The sequence below is a fragment of the Nicotiana tomentosiformis genome, chromosome 3 (genome assembly GCF_000390325.3).
Source record: "Nicotiana tomentosiformis chromosome 3, ASM39032v3, whole genome shotgun sequence".
Classification (NCBI taxonomy): domain Eukaryota; kingdom Viridiplantae; phylum Streptophyta; class Magnoliopsida; order Solanales; family Solanaceae; genus Nicotiana; species Nicotiana tomentosiformis.
The window spans coordinates 97356893-97374732 of NC_090814.1; the positions used below are offsets into that span (position 1 = coordinate 97356893).

Genomic DNA, 17840 nt, shown 5'->3' on the forward strand with positions numbered 1-17840 from the left:
TTAAGATTCAAGTGGAGATTTTTATTTTTAGGGAATTAAAATTGGAGGAGAAGAAAAAAAAGGAAATGGGATTGTGTCGTGGTGAAACAAGAGGCTGTGAAAGCAATGGAAAGTCGTTATCTGAGGAGTATTTTGGGAGAGAGAAGATCTGAACTCTCTCTGAACACGTCTTTCTATTGGGTATTTGGGATTCTATTGTTAAGACTTAAGAGGGCTTGTGACCTCTGTTTGTCCAACGTGTTCATTTTCTGTCCTCTTATAGCCTATGAAAAATGCTTTGGAGAATGTGGACTCGTTTGAGGGACGGAGATTCTTTGGTTATTTCTTGTTTTTAAACCACCAGATTTTGATCTAAGCTCCAATTGTCAAAAAATAAACAAACTTCAACTATGTTGCACGAGTAATAAATAGGCTTAATAAATTTTTTGCCATGGAACTTGTAGCTAAACTCCTATTAAGACACCCCTATAATGTAAGAAAAATATATATTTTTAGCCATTTTTAAAAATAATAACCGACAAAATATATATTTAATCAGCCAGTTTGTATTTTGCCCAAATGTTTATACGGCAAATCTTCCCCAATCTATTTTCTACCCACCTCTTACTACTTGTTATGACACGCATCAATAATGTCGTGACACATGTCATAAACTTTAAAAAAATCACAATTCTAACTAAATTTAATACCCAAAGTTTGTTAAATATTTGAGGAAGAGCAAAATTGCTTATTTTCGACAAACTTAGATGACCAAAACTGTTCAGGAGTAAGTTTAAGGAATCAAAATTGTGATCTAACATTTTTCTAGTGTTTCAGTAGACTTGGGCCTTCTTTTGAGCTCCATATGTGATTTCCTGAATACGGCCTTAACATTGTGACATTTGTATATGTTTTCCTTAATCATAACAGGTAAAACCCAATATAGAACAAAAAAAAAAAGTAAGATACTCATTAGTAATAGAAAATGACTACAGAAATTAGACGAAGCAAAATTACATCATCTTTTACTGTTCGTCCTTTACTTTTTTTCTAATGGTCCCGAGCGCTTTCCTCTGGCAATGATGACGAAATGTTCATTGAATACCTCATTTAAGTGTATAATAGTTTTACAATCATAAGCTGAAGATTCATCTGCATTTATTGTCACTAGCTTGGTTTGCAGGAGAAATCTTTCAAACATGGAAAAAAAAAAGTCCTGTAAATTCATGATATCCTCGTAGTTAACAATAAGGAAACTTTATCCGAATCAAATGACTTATGAATGAAGAAAACTAAAAGGAAATGAGATAAAAATCCAATTACGCAACAAAAGTTAAATAATTTATAAGCATTCAAATATTGCGATTACTTTTTTTTTTATCTTAGTTCGTATGAGATTAATTTAGAGGAGTAGCACCTCACATTCATTTTCTGAAACTTTTAATGGTTTCATAGACAGACCCTTTTGTTGACGTATTTTTTCAACTCAAAGTCAAAACTACAACAACACAAAATGAATCTCAAAAGCTATTGGTAGTGGCCAATTGGATGATGTAGTGGTTGAGAGTGCTTGACACCTTTTCTTGCTCGTAAACGTGGCCCTATCATACTCTGAAAAATTAAAAGTCGATATTTAGCTATATTTTTCACCCACACCAAAAATGAGTTTTGTCTTGAGCTATCACTCGTCAGCTTGTTAGAAATATCTTCTTGGACACAACTTTATCGCCGGGGTGCGAACAAAGTTTCACATTCATAGTTAAAAAGATTGAGAGCATACATATAAAGTGTAGGAATATTTTAAAGGTGTGAGACCTCTTTGGAAAAAAATCGTATGGGCTTGACCCGAAACTGTTGATATGCAAATAAAGTCCTGTAAAAATCTCTTAATGATATGAGTTTTTTTAGGAAAAGTTGTGCGAGCTTGACCTAAAATGGATAATATTATACCATACGAGAGTATCTTCGGGTTGGTGTTGCCAAACATCTATTTTGGAAAAAACAAGAAAAAAGAACTCTTTTAACCAAGACTTCCCAAGTGTCTGTTGGGACGTCACAAGTTCCAGGTGAAGAGTATTATTTTAATTTGAGGGACTATTAGAGGGTTCATCGATTCTTTACTCTCTTTTATTTTAATTTTTTTTTGCTTTACTCTCTTTTATTTTTATTTTTTTTTGTGAGCTGGAGGCCAAAACTAAATTTGTAATCTCTTAATTGCAACTACATCTTACATAACTTAAGTGCGAGGTTCAATTCTCATCAAAGATCTTTGATCCTTTTTCCTTCTCATTTCTTTCTATTAAAAAGGTTATCCTCATTTTAACGAGAGGTCTAAATGTTTAAATTTTGAGAATGAGACATTTTTAGCAAGGAGCATTTCTTCTTAATTAGGCCTTACGTGGTGAAATTTCAGATTACTCTGTAAGTGAACTCCGAATACTATATGTCTGAACAAAACAAAAAACGAAGCTGAAGTTGGAACATCAAGTTAATATTGATCCTTCCCATGCAACTTATTTCTTCTTAATCGTGTTAGATACTCAGCTACGGTGATGGTTTTTCCAATTACATGATATATGTATGATAACATTTCATAAGCACCTAATAACGAAAAGTTCTGCATGTATAATAAATAGTGGAACAAGTTCAAATGTTCCTAACAAATCCTGAAACTGTTATGGGATCTTTACATAAATAATCAACCGGATTTACTGTTTACTGTTTACCTATATTGATTATACAGGGTTATACACATATTACACATAAATTATACATATATTATATGTCTACCGGTTATTTTAGTTTAAAAGGTAGTGAACGGCTATTTTGGTTAATTCTTTAACTATTTTACTAATTATCCACCAATGCGATATTTTACTAATGTCATGTTTGTAAGTTGCTTGAATTGGGCCTAAGAAATCACTATTGCTTTTCGCGTCAAATGGTGCTAAAGAAAGACTATTGGCCCATCACTGCTCTTTACTCGAGTCATTTACTAAAGTTTGGGCCTTGTCTTCCATTCCACAAAAATTGGAGCAAAAATAGCATGGGTTAGCCGGTTTTTTCGGATTGGTAATAAAAAAATAGCAGTGTTTGCAAAGTTATTAAAAAATAGTCACTTTTTATGCGAAGATAAAATCTGGACAAAAATAGCCTAGCCGAAACACAGAAAGTTCCAGCATAACATGTTGAATATTGAAGCTCTTGCGTATAAACTTCCAGCATATTATTTTTGAAACTCCAGCACATTATGCTGGAATATCATATGTAAAAAAATTCAAATTCCAGCATATTATGGTGAATTTTTTTTTGAGTTTTTAGGGTGTTTTTGTTTGTGATTTTATCTTTATATGAAAAAATGGCTAAATTTCGATTACTTTGAAATTGTATCTATTTTTTATTTACCAATTGTAAATCAAACTATTTATGATTTTTTTTCCCAAAATTGGATGATAAGTAATTATTTCACCAAGTATTGTTACATTACAATTTTCCATTAAAGCGCTATTATTGTTTTTCTTAGTAATATTCATTTAGTATTTATTGTGCTAAACTTGAGTCTGAACTCGACCAAATTCAATTACAAAGTTAAGCAACCTTGAACATGACTAACATAATACTTGAGTTGAGCATTCGGAAAATTCCACTTGTCTAGGCTCATGTCGATTTTATTATACCATGCAAGAGTTACTTCAGTTTCAATACTGACATTCCATATCTACAACTTCAACTAGATTATGGTGAGAAAAAGAAGAAAAAAATCCTTGAATTCCAGTTTGCCTTTCCAAAGAAAAATATATTTAAGGATGCCAGCTTTAGTTCTTCCCCCTTGCTATTTGCACCTGTCACTAACGTTAAGAGAGATTAATTAAGGTCTAAATTGCATAATGTTTGAGGGAAATTAAAGTACAAGCTAGAAAATCTCAGCCAAAACCTGTCAAAATTTCATTTCAAAACCAGAAACCATAAATTCTTTAACTTTAGGGAACCATAAATCTCGATTTGTAATTTCATTGACTTGCGCCTTGAACTGAGAAAAAGAATAGTGGAAGAGACCTGATAAGAAAGTTGTTAATTAAAGTTTCAATAAGCTCTGATGATGAAAGAGAGTTGAGAACAACGAAAATAAATTACTCCTCCAAAATATGTGGTAAGGCATATATCTCGAGAGCCATGCATAAATGAAGCAAATAAAAGTTATGATTGAAGGCATCAAATCTTATGATGAAAAAGAAACTAAGACCAATCAATTTAAAATGGTCATTGCGAGGCCTACCTCTTAGCTGCCAGCCCCACTACTTCTTGCCACATCGTACATTAAAGAAGGAATAATTGAAGTTTGCTTTTAGCAATTAGTGATTAATAATCATATAAGTTCATGTGGCCCCGTCCCATGTTTTTTTGTTTCTACTCATTATCCAATACGCACATTATAGTCAAAAATAATTCGGATCTGCGTTGCGATATTGTCCGCTTTTGGCCGAACTCGCACGATTTTTCCCAAAAAAGCTTCACATCGTTAAAAGATCCTTACACCTTATATGTAGACTCTCAATCTTTTTAGCTACCAATGTGGAACTTTGTTCGCACACACAACAATCTCCCTCTCAAACTAAGTTCCACGTGGCCCAGTACCACGATTCACGGGTCTCCCCTTTGAACTAAGTTTCATGTGGCCCATTACCACAATACACGGGTCAATTTTCGAGATTCACTGTGTGCCACCCACATTGTTAGAGTATTATGGCGATCAAAGCCTCCAACTAGCTTCTTCTTGTGTGCGCACCGTCCCGCACCATCTCTTTGCCATCTCCTAACTTGTCCCGCCGAACCTGGGCTCTGATACCAGTTGTTAGGCTAAACTAGCCCATATATACTCTTAATATTATGTGATATTATCCATTTTGGACCAAACCCGCACGTTTTTTCCCAAACGTCTCGCACTATTAAGAGATCCATACACCTTATATGTAGACTCCCAATCTTTTCAGCTACCAGTATGAGACTTTGTTCGCACACCCAACAATCTCCCCCTCAAACTAAGTTTCACATGGCCCAGTACTACGATTTACGGGTCTCCCCCTTGAACTAAGTTCCATGTGGAACATTACCACGATCCACGGGTCAATATTCGAGATTCATTGTGTGCCACTCACATTATTAAAGTATTATGGCGACCGAAGGCCGCAACTAGCTTCTTCTTGTGCGTGCACCGCCCCGCACCATCACTTTGCCATCTTCATACTCGTCCCGCCGAACTTGGATTCTGATACCAGTTGTTAGGCTAAATTAGCTCTAATACACTCTTAACATGGTGTGATATTGTCCACTTTGGGCCAAGCCCGCACGATTTTTCCCAAAAGGCCTCACACCATTAAGAGATCCCTACACCTTATATATAGACTCCCAATCTTTTTAGCTACCAATGTCGGATTTTGTTCGCACACCCAAAAAAAAAAATCATTCTAAGGACTCGAACCCTAGACCGCTGATTAAGTATGGAGGGATCCTATCCATCCCATCACAACCCTTGGTGGTCCTATTTTATTTTTTATTTTATTTCCAATCCAGTGTCTGGTACCCATATTAGGGTCTCGAATAATCCGAATATGTGTCACGAAAAACCTATTAAATGAGAAAGCACTCTCCACCAAGATATTTTTTATTCCCGGAATTCGACCCCTAGACTTTTGATTAAGGATAAAGGTATCTTATTCATCCTACCATAACTTCTGCTAGTACTATTCCATGTTTTTTAAGTCTTCATTTTAAATGAGTATATATTTTGAAGACAGAGATCTTATTCACATCCTAATTCCTAAACAAATGAATGTGATGATATTCGCTTTGTGCATGAATAATGGGCCTCAAGTAGATTCAACTTCAGACCCACTTGTTGGAGGGCTTTCTTATTGGGCTCCACACGGGTTTCCATCACATGTACAATGGACTATTAAGATAATTATGTACCATGATATGTCGGGCTTTTCTCTGACAAATGTGGCTTTTATTCTTCCCTAATAACTACTCATATTCAATCATTCTCCGATGTTCTCCTTGTGTCACTATTTTCTTGAGTCCGGAATCAAAGTAACGTAAGATTAGACTTCAAGAACAAAGTTAACATGAAAAAAGAAGAAGAACAAGAATACATAAAGCGCATGGCCCTTATACTATAGGTCTTTGGGTTAACCGCCAACGTTAATTGACGTTGGCCTTTTCCAAAGACCTATAGCGCATAAAAGGCATGCACTATAGTCCAAGTTATTCCAATAAATATGACATTCTTTTTCAAGTTAATTTAGTTTTTGAAGTCGAACGTCACGAATTCAGAGTTTAGAGAATTTTTAAAATATTAGACTAATTCTTGATACTATGTTACATTTTTTTTAATAATAAAATATCAAAAAAATGCAACCAAGAAAACTGTGGCCCTAGTTGGCGCAAAAGAGAGGCCTACTGTTCCTGGGGTGTTTTTTTCTTCTTCTACACTTTAGCATAATGTTCTGTTTTTCTTTTCTCGAGCAGTCCATCTGATCTTCTCTAGAATTCAGAAGCAAATCTATGCCGATTTTACAATTAAAGGTTGTAGGACCTTCAAATTTTGTAGTTTTTCTCCAATGTTCACTTGAAAGTAATGATCAATTAAGAAAAGTTGCATTAAAGAGAGGTGAACTTTAATTAATAGAAAGAAGTTAAAGCAAATTAGTTGCCCGAATTAATGTCAGCAATTCTTTACATATATTAAAACGTTTATTTCCAATCAAGTTAAAGCAAATTAATATTTGTTCTCTTTTTGGCATCAAATCAAGATTAATTTAGAACCAAAATTAGAAAATTGAATGTGGAGATACTATAATTTAGTAGTAGTTTTTTTGATATATTAAATTGCTTTTCCTTGCACATGGATGGACGCTTATTATTTAAATAATGTTGGAAAATTTTAAATACTAACTAGTCTTTAAAGTGGAAGAAGATGCACAAAAATTCCTTAACAAAACAAGTAGTATATGATAAAAACAAATTAAAGACAATTATTTGTCATGCTCCCATGTTTATTCAAAATTTCGCATGAAGTTTAAACCCGCAATACATGTGCCAGCACTGGCAGAGCCACCTTAGGCTAAGAGGTGTCAATTGATATCACTTGTCGAAAAATTACAATGTAAGCTAAAAGTTTATATATATATTTATTATTTTTTTACTATTTTTTTTACGGTTCTTGGTGAAATATCTAACTTCGCCATTGCGGGCAGATATGAATCTCATTTGAATAGGACATGGCAAGGCCTATACACTTGGCATCCTTAGAACCCACACGTCAAAACTTTCTAGAGGATTCAAACGAAAGAAGAAAGCAAGTATGGGGTCGTTGTATTCTTATTAAGTTATAATGAGAAAATTGAGGAAGAATGACTTGACATTAAATATCGTATCTCTCTCTTTATATATGTGGACATGATACCTACAAAAACTTACCTGCAAAAGGCAATACGTGCTGTAGACGAAAAGTATAGTAGCAATAGGGTCAATTTTGGATGTGAGGTTTCTACGAAGACACCTAATTTGCGTCTAGTATTCTTGCATGGAAGCATGCAAGCAACAAAGGTTTTCTTTTCTCCGTCATTTTCTTTTCTCAATGCAAGGCAAGGACAACGTCGTCTCTATCTCTATTTTACACTACAGTAGTATTTAAACATAAGAAAAAGGAAAATCCCTTTTTGAGAAGTAACAGCATATTATATTATTGCTTAACCTATTGCTTACCCTATATCTTAAAAGCAAGCTAGGCATGCTTAGTTTTGGAGTAATACATGCAGTTAATGGTCTCTTAATTACATCACATTAGAATCGTCGGTTGCGTAATTCATTATTTTTTGTCCAGACATTTTGTTCGGAAAGAGGCTTTTTTGAACCTAAAACGAGTGGGATATCATTCTCATGGTCTCCAATAATACTCCTGTACTAACACGTGATATGTTAAGAAAAAGTTTAATTATCAGAATCCGAATCAAACAAACTATATACCATACAGTGATACAGATAATGATGTCATTGAACAGTTAAACAATTTTATTTTCGTTCCACTTTCTCGTTTTGATTAGTTTGCTTGTGTTAGAAATATGGTTTTAAAATAATTAGTTTTGCGTGTTGAAAGTACTACAGCAATTCTTTTAAATAACCTGGTTGTATTTTTTGTTCTCCAGAAAGCATATTTATTAATTGTGCAGAAAACAAAAAAGTCACAGAAATGAACGGTCACGAATAGCTCATACCATGACCATATATATGTTAGGATCGAGAATTCGGGTAGTGCGAAATTTTGCCAAACAACGGTATAATGACCAAAATAAAGACAAATGAAGTTGATAACAACGTCAATTAAAGCATATAAAGAAGACACAAATTTAACGTGGTTCGGTCAAAGTGACCTACGTCGTCCACAAGCGGAGAGGAGCAATTTCACTATACCAATAAGAGTACAAAATTAGAGTAAACACTCTAATTAATCCCAAATACCCTAAGAAAATAACCTCACAAGATCACTCTAAAGAAAGGGTTCACACAAGTGCTTCCCAACACTAACTCTCATACAAAACACTTTTAATAAAAGAAGAAAGGAAGAAACAAAAAATGAAGACTCAAGTCTTGTTGGTGTGTATAAAATGAACAAATGACCTTCCCTTTTATAGGCAAAAAAGTCTCAGCCTCTTAGATGTAAAAGAAGAGATACAACTTGTGTAAATGATATCCACCACACAATGCAATATTTTTGAGTCCCACGGAATAGTGCCAACAAAGTCTACACTTTGCAAATATGATTATGCTTACGTGAGATGGACTCCATTAGCCAAAATATTGGCCATAATTACAAATCTCCACCTTAGCCTAATTTTGGTTGATATAGTAAATTTGCTCCACCTTCTCCGTAAAAGCCCTAATGGGCATATGTCAAAATTTAATGCCATAAAAATCGGACAAGTTGTCTGATACCGAAACTGTGGTAGGGCCTATAAAAGTGGAGTCCAATAAAGTATACAACGAACGAGATCTGTGAGTTTTAATGATCACAAGAGCATCTTGAAAAAAAATTTAGAACTCCACATTCACCATTGAATTTGCACCCAAGTGATTCTAAGTGCCCAAAGAGATGAGATTTTCTTCAACTCATGAACATATCTAACATCGGTTAGAGTTCTCACCACACCATCGTGTATTCTGATCCGAATTGTACCTTTGCCAATAACGTTACAAGTAACATTGTACCCAACTGGACAACTCCACCTGCAACTGAATCATATGTAGAAAACAAGTCCCTGCTAGGACACATATGATATGAACAACCGAAATCTAAAATTCACTCATTTTCTAATCTGAAACTTGTTTCAGTTGCTAAAAATATAGTTCCCTAAATCTCCTCAATTGCTACACTAGTTTCGGCGGTGTGAGTATTTTTGTGCTCATTTTTCCTTTCCTTATGCTTTTCTTTATTTTTCAGCTTAAAACATTCGAAAATAATGTGACATTTCTTATGACAATAGCGACACTCTAAATTATTGTATCTGGATATGGAGTCGGATTTTTCCCTAACAAACAAGCCAACTTCCGCTTGAGTTGCACTAGCTTCCCCAGTAATATCCACTACTAAAAATTCGGCAAAAATCGACCAAGGTCGACCGACCAACTTTGGTCGGTCAAAAAACCGACCAAAAAACCAACCAAAGTTGGTCGATTTCTCAAAATATTTTTTTTAATTTTTTTTTTTTGAAACCGACCAACTTTGGTCGGTTTTCTTTGGCGCAAAAATGCGGGAAACTATTTTTGAGTCCCGCAAAATTTATGTTTCAAGAAACCAACCAACTTTGGTCGGTTTTTCAATTAAAATAAATTAAAATTAATATTAAAAAAATCGACCAAAATTGGTCGGTTAATTCGGCGGGTCATTTAAAAAAACCGACCAACTTTGGTTGGTAATTTTATTTTTTAATAAAACCGACCAACTTTGGTCGGTTATTTTCGTGCGAAAATGCAATTAAAGAGTATAAATCAAATAAAAGACAATCTTAAAACAAAATGTACCAATGGTCTAGTGGTAGAATAGTATCGTGCCACAGTACAGACCCCGATTCGATTCCCAGATGGTGAATCTTTTTATTACATAATTAAAATACCGACCAACTTTGGTCGGAAAAAACCGACCCACTTTGGTCGGTTTTTTTTTTGCAATATTTTTTTTTTTGAATTTAATTGACCGACCAAAATTTGGTCGGTAATTTCTGACCAACTTTGGTCGGTATTCCTTTCCGACCACAAAAATACCGTTCACACGTAAATGGTCGCGTTTTGGTCGGTTTTTGGCCATTACCGACCAACGTTGGTCATTTTTTTGGTCGGTTTTTACCGAATTTCTAGTAGTGATCACTATCTATCTGTTCTTTTGATTTTAAGATAGATTTAATATCTTTATAAGAGATATTATCCTTTGCATAAAGCATAGTATCTCTTATATGCTTAAAAGATGGGGGTAGAGAATAAAGCAATAACACGGTTTGATCCTCATCTTTAATTTTAGAATCTATATTACTCAAATCCATAAGAATGGAATCAAAGGCGTCAAGACGAGAGAGAATAGAGGTACCTTCACCCATACGAATTGTATAAAGCTTTTGCCTTAGGTAAAGTCTATTTTCCACCGTCCTCTTCATATATAAAGTTTTTAATTTTTTCCACATGCCTTTGATTGTGGTTTCTACAGAAATTTCACGTAAAACCTCATTTGAGAGATTTAAGATGATACCTGATTTTTTCTTTTTTATCTATGATGGTAAACTCCTCGTCCGTCATTTTATCCGGCTTCTTCTCCTTTCCTTGCAACGCTAAGTCTAAGCCATCCTGAATTAGGATAACTTCCATCTTTAATTGTCACATTTTGAAGTTTGCACTTCGGTCAAATTTCTCAACATAGGTCTTTGTTAGAGTCATTTTGGCTATTGAAACTAACCCGGTTAGATCCGGCTTTAATACCAATTTGTTAGGATCGGGAATTCGGGTAGTGCAAAATTTTGCCAAACAACGATATAATGACAATGACAAAGACAATTGAAGTTGATAACAACGGTAATTAAAGCATAGAAAGAAGACACAAATTTAACGTGGTTCGATCAAAGTGGCCTACGTCGTCCACAAGCGGAGAGGAGCAATTTTACTATACCAAAGAGAGTACAAAATTAGAGTAAACACTCTAATTAATCCCAAATACCGTAAGAGAATAACCTCACAATATCACTCTAAAGAAAGGGTTTACACAAGTGCTTGCCAACACTAACTCTCATACAAAATACTCTTAATAAAGGAGGAAAGGAAGAAACAAAAAATGAAGACTCAAGTCTTGTTGGTGTGTATAAAATGAACTAATGGCCTTCCCGTTTATAGGCAAAAAAATCTTGGCCTCTTAGGTGTAAAAGAAGAGATACAACTTGTGCAAATGATGTCCACCACACAATACAATATTTTTGGGTCCCAAAGAATATTGTCAACAAAATCTACACTTTGCAAAGATACTTATGCTTATGTGATATATATATATATATATATATATATATATATATATCACTCAACATATATAGTTCCCTGGACCTTAATGTATGCAAAAATCGGACACTTTTGATGCTTAAAACTTTACACAGATAAATAGATTTACGTGTCAAAATAGTGTTTAGCAAAATATACCATAGTAGTTGTTTATGGGACAAGAAAAAAAAAGATAAAGTGATTTGACACTTTATTGTGCTTTTATATAGTGCAACATAAATGTGAAAAGGCTACATTTATAATCGTTGGAAACTCAAAAGACAAAACAATTAAAGCAAAAATATGAAAAGACCACAACGTTACTAAAAATTATTGAGAGAAGTTCATTTGTAGTCACTAGGGCCAAACTTATATTACCTAATAGCCACAACATAACCCTTTACAAGTCATAGCCTAAAAATAATAATAAAGGCTAGCAACTGAAAAAGCTGAAACCATACGCTCAACTCAAACAAAAAGGAAAGCACTCATAATCGATTTTGTTACCTAAATTCACGCGTTCAGTATGGGATCTTCAATCTCCAAACAGTATAAAAGTTGCCCAATTATTCACATTGTCAAAAAAATTCTAGGGTTTCTAAAGATTAAACCCAGAGAAGAGCTCCAAAATATTCACGGTGAAATTCAAAATTTTTGCACAATTGCAGCCTACAATCAGCTTAATAGAGTTGAGATTTTGTTCTTAAATTGTGAAATAGATACAAAATCGACAAACTCAACTAATGTCTATGGAGATTGTGAATGTTGGAACTATTGTTCCAATTTTAATTCTGATTTTACTTCAACACAGTGGTGAATGGGTAAGTGAAAGTAAATTTATTAATTTCCTTGTTAATGGCGTGCTGATCAATTCGGAATGTAGCTATGAGTATTTTGTTAATGAGATATACAAGCAATTGTATATAGATTCAATTACAAGCGCGATGTGGATATAATATACAGTGAATGATGGCTATATAGCAATTCCAATATACAATGATATGAGTGTGCGCTTGTATATGGAGATGAAAAATAAAATCCTGGATATCACTGAATATTTATTATGCATAACGTTGAAAACTCTGTATTCAAGTGCCGAATACTCATATTCAAGTTCATACTTGGGTGACAACTTACTCACAATAACTTCAGCTGGTTTACTATGTTAGAACGTAGAATAAGTACACGGAACTAATATTGTAGAGATGATGGATAATCATGGAAAAGAAGACAAGATTGAAATAATGAAGGAAAATTGTATAATAGACAATCCACAACATGAAAAAATTACAGAAGGTCAGTTATATTGGGACAAACATACACTCATTAGTGTAATGAAGAACTACGCAATACGAGAAAAATGTCAATTTATAGTTGATAGATCATCTACAACAAGGTATGATTTCTACGTATGAGATTGAACTTCTCTGTAATTTTGTGTATACTGCTTGTATTATTGTATAATGAGATTGCATATGTATACTGCTTGTTTATTAGAGACACAAGTGTAAAAATCTGAAGAAGTGCATTATCATAACACTATATTTTAAATAGGTATTGTCTTAAATACGTGGATGAAAGTTACAAATGGAGTCTTAGATCTTCAAGTCTACACAAATCAAATATCTTCAAGGTTAGACGGTTCAATGATGTTCACACTTGTCCAGAGACGAGTAGACTGTTTTCACAACGTCATGCTATTTCGTCAGCCATTGCAAAAATGATTTGCAACAAATATGCCAATCCAAAAATAATATACACTCCGACAAACATCATGAGCAACATAAAACAACAATATGGGATTAATATGAGTTATGTAAAAGCTTATAGAACAAAGGAAAGGGCGCTTGAACTGCTAAGAGGGATACCACACGAATCTTATAGTAAACTACCGGGTCACTTGTATATGATAAATATGACAAATTCTGTTTCTGTCACAATGTTACATAAATCAGAGGATGGGCACTTCATGTATGTTTTTGTCGCACTAAATGCATCAATCATAAGATGGAAATACTGCTACCCTGTTGTAGTGGTTGACGAGACATTCCTCAAATCATCACACACGGGAATAATGTTAAGAGCTAGCGTACAAAATGCGGCAGGTGAATATGTCGCAGACTTGTATAATAATTATATATGGTATAGATAGTTCTTATCCGTGTATAACAAAAATAACATGTGGATGCTTTCTTATTTGCTTAACCAGGTAAATTTTTTCCACTAGCATATGTTGTTGTCGATTCTGAAGATGATGCTTATTGGGAATGGTTTTTTGAAATGTTTAGACAGGATTTTGGGGAAAGAGAAAGGATGTGTATCGTATCCGATCGTCATGCAAGCATATTGATGGGTGCTTCAATTGTGTGTCCAGAGGTATCTCACTGTGTCATCATCTTTCATCTTTGGAATAACATAAAGAAGCAGTTCAAGAAGAACCATGACCGGATGAGAGAAGTATTTTTTGCAATAGTTAAAGCATACAAAATTGAAGATTTTAATCGCCTCATGCAAGATATGGACATCATTGATAAGAGGGTAAGGGGTTACCTGTTCCAAGTTGGTTTTAAAAAGTGGTCCATAACGCATTCCACTGTTAATAGATCCATGGTGATGACTTCAAATATTGCCGAGTCACTCAATGCAAGAAACAAAGAGGCAAGAGAGCTACCAATCATAAGTTTGCTAGATTATATGATGAATTTGATTATGGAATGGAATAATAAAAATAGAATGACTGCAATGAGTACATTTACTGGCCTAGAAAAAAAATATAACGAAGTACTGAAGGAAAATAGCTATTTGTCGCAGAAGATGACGGTAAATATTCTTTTATCATGTCTTATTTCATACATTAATACTTGTCATATCCCTATTTTACTAATGATATATATTTAAATTTAGGTGAGGCCTTCAACCGATTATGTATATGTAGTAATGGATGCTGAACAAAGGCGGAGCATAGTATGCTAGCAAAAAAGAGAATGCTCGTGTAAACGATTTCAAGTGGATGAGATTCCTTGTCCACATGCTATGGCAGTATTGGACTACACACACATAGAAGTACCCAAATATTATTCTGCCTATTATACCAACCAATACTTCAAGAAGACATATGAAGTGCCAGTAATCCACTTCTAGATGAAACTACATGGGACCTTCCAACAGAGGTGTTAGATAATGTGGTGCTACCACCAATAGTAAAGGGCAAATCAGGAAGACCGACGAAGTCGCGACGCAAGGGACTTTATGAATATCTGTATACTGAAACAGTTACCTGTGGACTGTGTGAAAAATAAGGACACAACATAAGAACATGCAGGAATGCTCAAGACAACTAGTAGATGTTCATCAATGATTTAGTATTTTGTAATATTTTTCCTTGTGAATGTTACAATTAGAATAATGAAAAAATAATGAGATTTGCAATCAGATTCTCTCTGATGTATGAATAAAGATGCTATTTTTTGTCAAAATGAGAGTATTGGTAGAAGTTTTATTCCAAATACTATTATGGATGTTATTATACAAAAAATATATACAAAAAAGAATATCACTTTATAAATAATATATAAAATAGATTGTAACTATACAATTTATATATAATATTTTATTCCTATACAAAAAATAAAAAAAAAAATTATCGCTATACAAAATATATACAAAATAGATGTCACTATACAAAAAAGACTGTCATTATACAAAAAATATACAAAATAAAACTTGTATATTTATACAAAAAAATAATATACAAAATAGACTGTAACTATATAATTTATATATAATATTTTATTCCTATACAAAAAATAAAAAAATAAACTTTCGCTATACAAAACATATACAAAATAGAACTTGTATATTTATACCAAAAAAAAATAAAAAATCGTCACTACTGTATATACAATTTACATACAATAGACTATGACTTCTCTAAAAAATATACAGAATAGCTATACAAATAATATACAAAAATAGATGTCACTATACAAAAAATATACAAAATAGATGTCACTATACAAAACATATACAAAAGGACTGTTACTATACAAAATAGACTGTCGCTATACAATTTATATACAGTTTAGCTGCCCCCAAACTTCATTCATAAAACTTCCTATAACAACTTAGCAACACCAGCTAAAATTGCAAAACTTGTCGAAACAAATTATCTGTATAAAATACAAAACTAAAATTGTAGAAAAGTCAAAACTACACAATCTGAAACTTACATAATTTCACTATTAACTGAAAACAAACAAGTCGCAATTAAAAGTAATATTCAATATTAGCATTTCAAACATATTGTTCAAAAACATCCTAAACAAAAAGCATAAAACGTGATATAAGTATGCAACTGTACCCAATCATAAGACAATATCATAACCAAACTAGTTCATCTTAAAACTACATGTGAATTTTCTGCTAAACTATCCCAAACTACTTTTTCTTGCCCTTCAACTTGCCATTTTTCTTAATATCCTTCAAAGTCTCGTCATCACCAACGGCACGCGTCTTGCCTTTTTTCTTGTTATCTTTCAAAGCCTTGTCATCAATAACGGAATGCGACTTGACATTTTTCTTGTTATCCTTCAAATCCATGTCATCGACAATAGAATGCGACTTGCCCTTTTTCTTGTTATCCTTTTTGGCTAGATCCTTCAATCTACCAGTAGACTCGTCATCACTAAGTGCATGTGCTCTTTGTTTCTTCACTCCATAATCCCATAGCAATATACCATATCGGTTCCGAATCCCATCAATATTAATAGCTTCAGGAATATTGCTGCCTTGAATGATGTACTCAGCAAATGCAATAACATAAACACCACGGTCACTATATACAAGGTCGCACATAAACGAATAAGTTAGTATAATATCTAAATAGGAATTCATGTATAAAAAAATGAATAATAATCAGAAATATTCAATAATAATTTACGTGTTATCTTGCGTTGGCAACCCATCAATGACATGAATCTCAAAAGGATCAATGGTGGAGATTCCCATTGGATTCTCCTTTGTGTCCCAAAAACCAATACGATGAAGGAAATATAGGAGCAACACTGAGTATGGCTCAATTGATCTCTGAACTGCACTATTCTGCCGTGCTCCACTCATGGAATCGTATATATAAATGCGTAGATCTTTGAATGACAGTCTCGCCAATATCCAGTGCCTCTTATCAGACATATTTATAGGGAAAAGGACTTCATCAACAGTACACTAAGGAACATTAAATCTTAAAAAACACCCAAGTATATACTCAATAATTGGATCTGTTTCAGTAATCAAATTCATGTCTCTCTTTTTTTCCAAAAACTTCTTATACAAATTCGAAATCAAGCAGTTAAACCAACAGTCGGTAGTTGTGAATCTTACTGGAACATCAACACTGTACTTCCTTTTCTTTCCCAAATAATAAAAAATAACATCAATATGCTGAAATATGAAGAATAAACACACATTGTCAGAATATTACAGTATGAGAAAACTAAAATATATATTTTATGTATAAATCGATTATACATTTTACAGAAGATACTGCAAATATACATAAAAAGATATTCTTCCAAGTTGATACTATGTTTTCTATTGCCAATATAGCTCTAGTCCTTTCTTCCGCCTGCTATCCATGGGTTAGCGAGTCTCATTTCTCATTTTATTACAGTTATAATCTTTATGTAATTACAACATGGATAAAAGAAAAAGAAATGGTATTTATGCTAACAAATTAACATCAATATGCTGAAAATATGAACAACCATTATAACGTTGACTTACTGAATCACACAAGGGTAGGCCGGGATATGCAAATGTGAAGAACCATTTTTTTCTCCAATATCATCAGCTCCAAATTTAAACATTTTATTTAGCTTATTGCTAATCTCTGTATAAACACCGTCCATGATGAATCAGGATAAAAAGATTGGTGCATAACACGAAACACGAAAAATAAACAAGAAAAAAAAAGAAAAAGAAAAAACTGAAACATAAAACTTACGGTGCATTAGTCCTTAAGCCTCAATTGATGAAAGTGTTCCACTTACATAATATTCTGAAATCAATAGGATTGTCAACATTTTTCTGAAAAGGATACTTTATAGTGAAGATGGACTTATTTGTCAAGATTGGCTTCTTTGACTTAGTTGGCTTATCTTGAGCAACTTGAATGGTGCCACCAGAGTCAAATTTGTTCATGAATGGTGACTTCATGACCCCTGCTCGTTTCCTTTCTCTAGGGATCATTTCAGGTGTGTCATGATCAACAACAACTATACGATCCTCTTGCA

The 17840-nt window shown here is 33.5% G+C and overlaps 1 protein-coding gene across 1 annotated transcript; it reads left to right on the top strand.

Annotated features, from left to right (window-relative positions):
* The first annotated feature begins 13465 nt into the window (after nt 1–13465).
* LOC138908214 (uncharacterized) lies at nt 13466–14523 on the top strand. Its single transcript, XM_070198864.1, has 3 exons — nt 13466–13655; nt 13760–14370; nt 14455–14523. The coding sequence occupies exons 1-3, from the start codon at nt 13466–13468 to the stop codon at nt 14521–14523; spliced, it is 870 nt and encodes a 289-aa protein (XP_070054965.1).
* The last annotated feature ends 3317 nt before the right edge of the window (nt 14524–17840 follow it).

Excerpts from the sequence above, each read along its gene's own strand:
- LOC138908214 (XM_070198864.1), top strand. The coding sequence starts at position 13,466 with ATGACAAATTCTGTTTCTGTCACAATGTTACATAAATCAGAGGATGGG. Across the intron at positions 13,656-13,759 it reads TAGCGTACAAAATGCGGCAG|GTAAATTTTTTCCACTAGCA; the intron begins GTGAATATGTCG and ends TTGCTTAACCAG. Across the intron at positions 14,371-14,454 it reads ATTTGTCGCAGAAGATGACG|GTGAGGCCTTCAACCGATTA; the intron begins GTAAATATTCTT and ends ATTTAAATTTAG.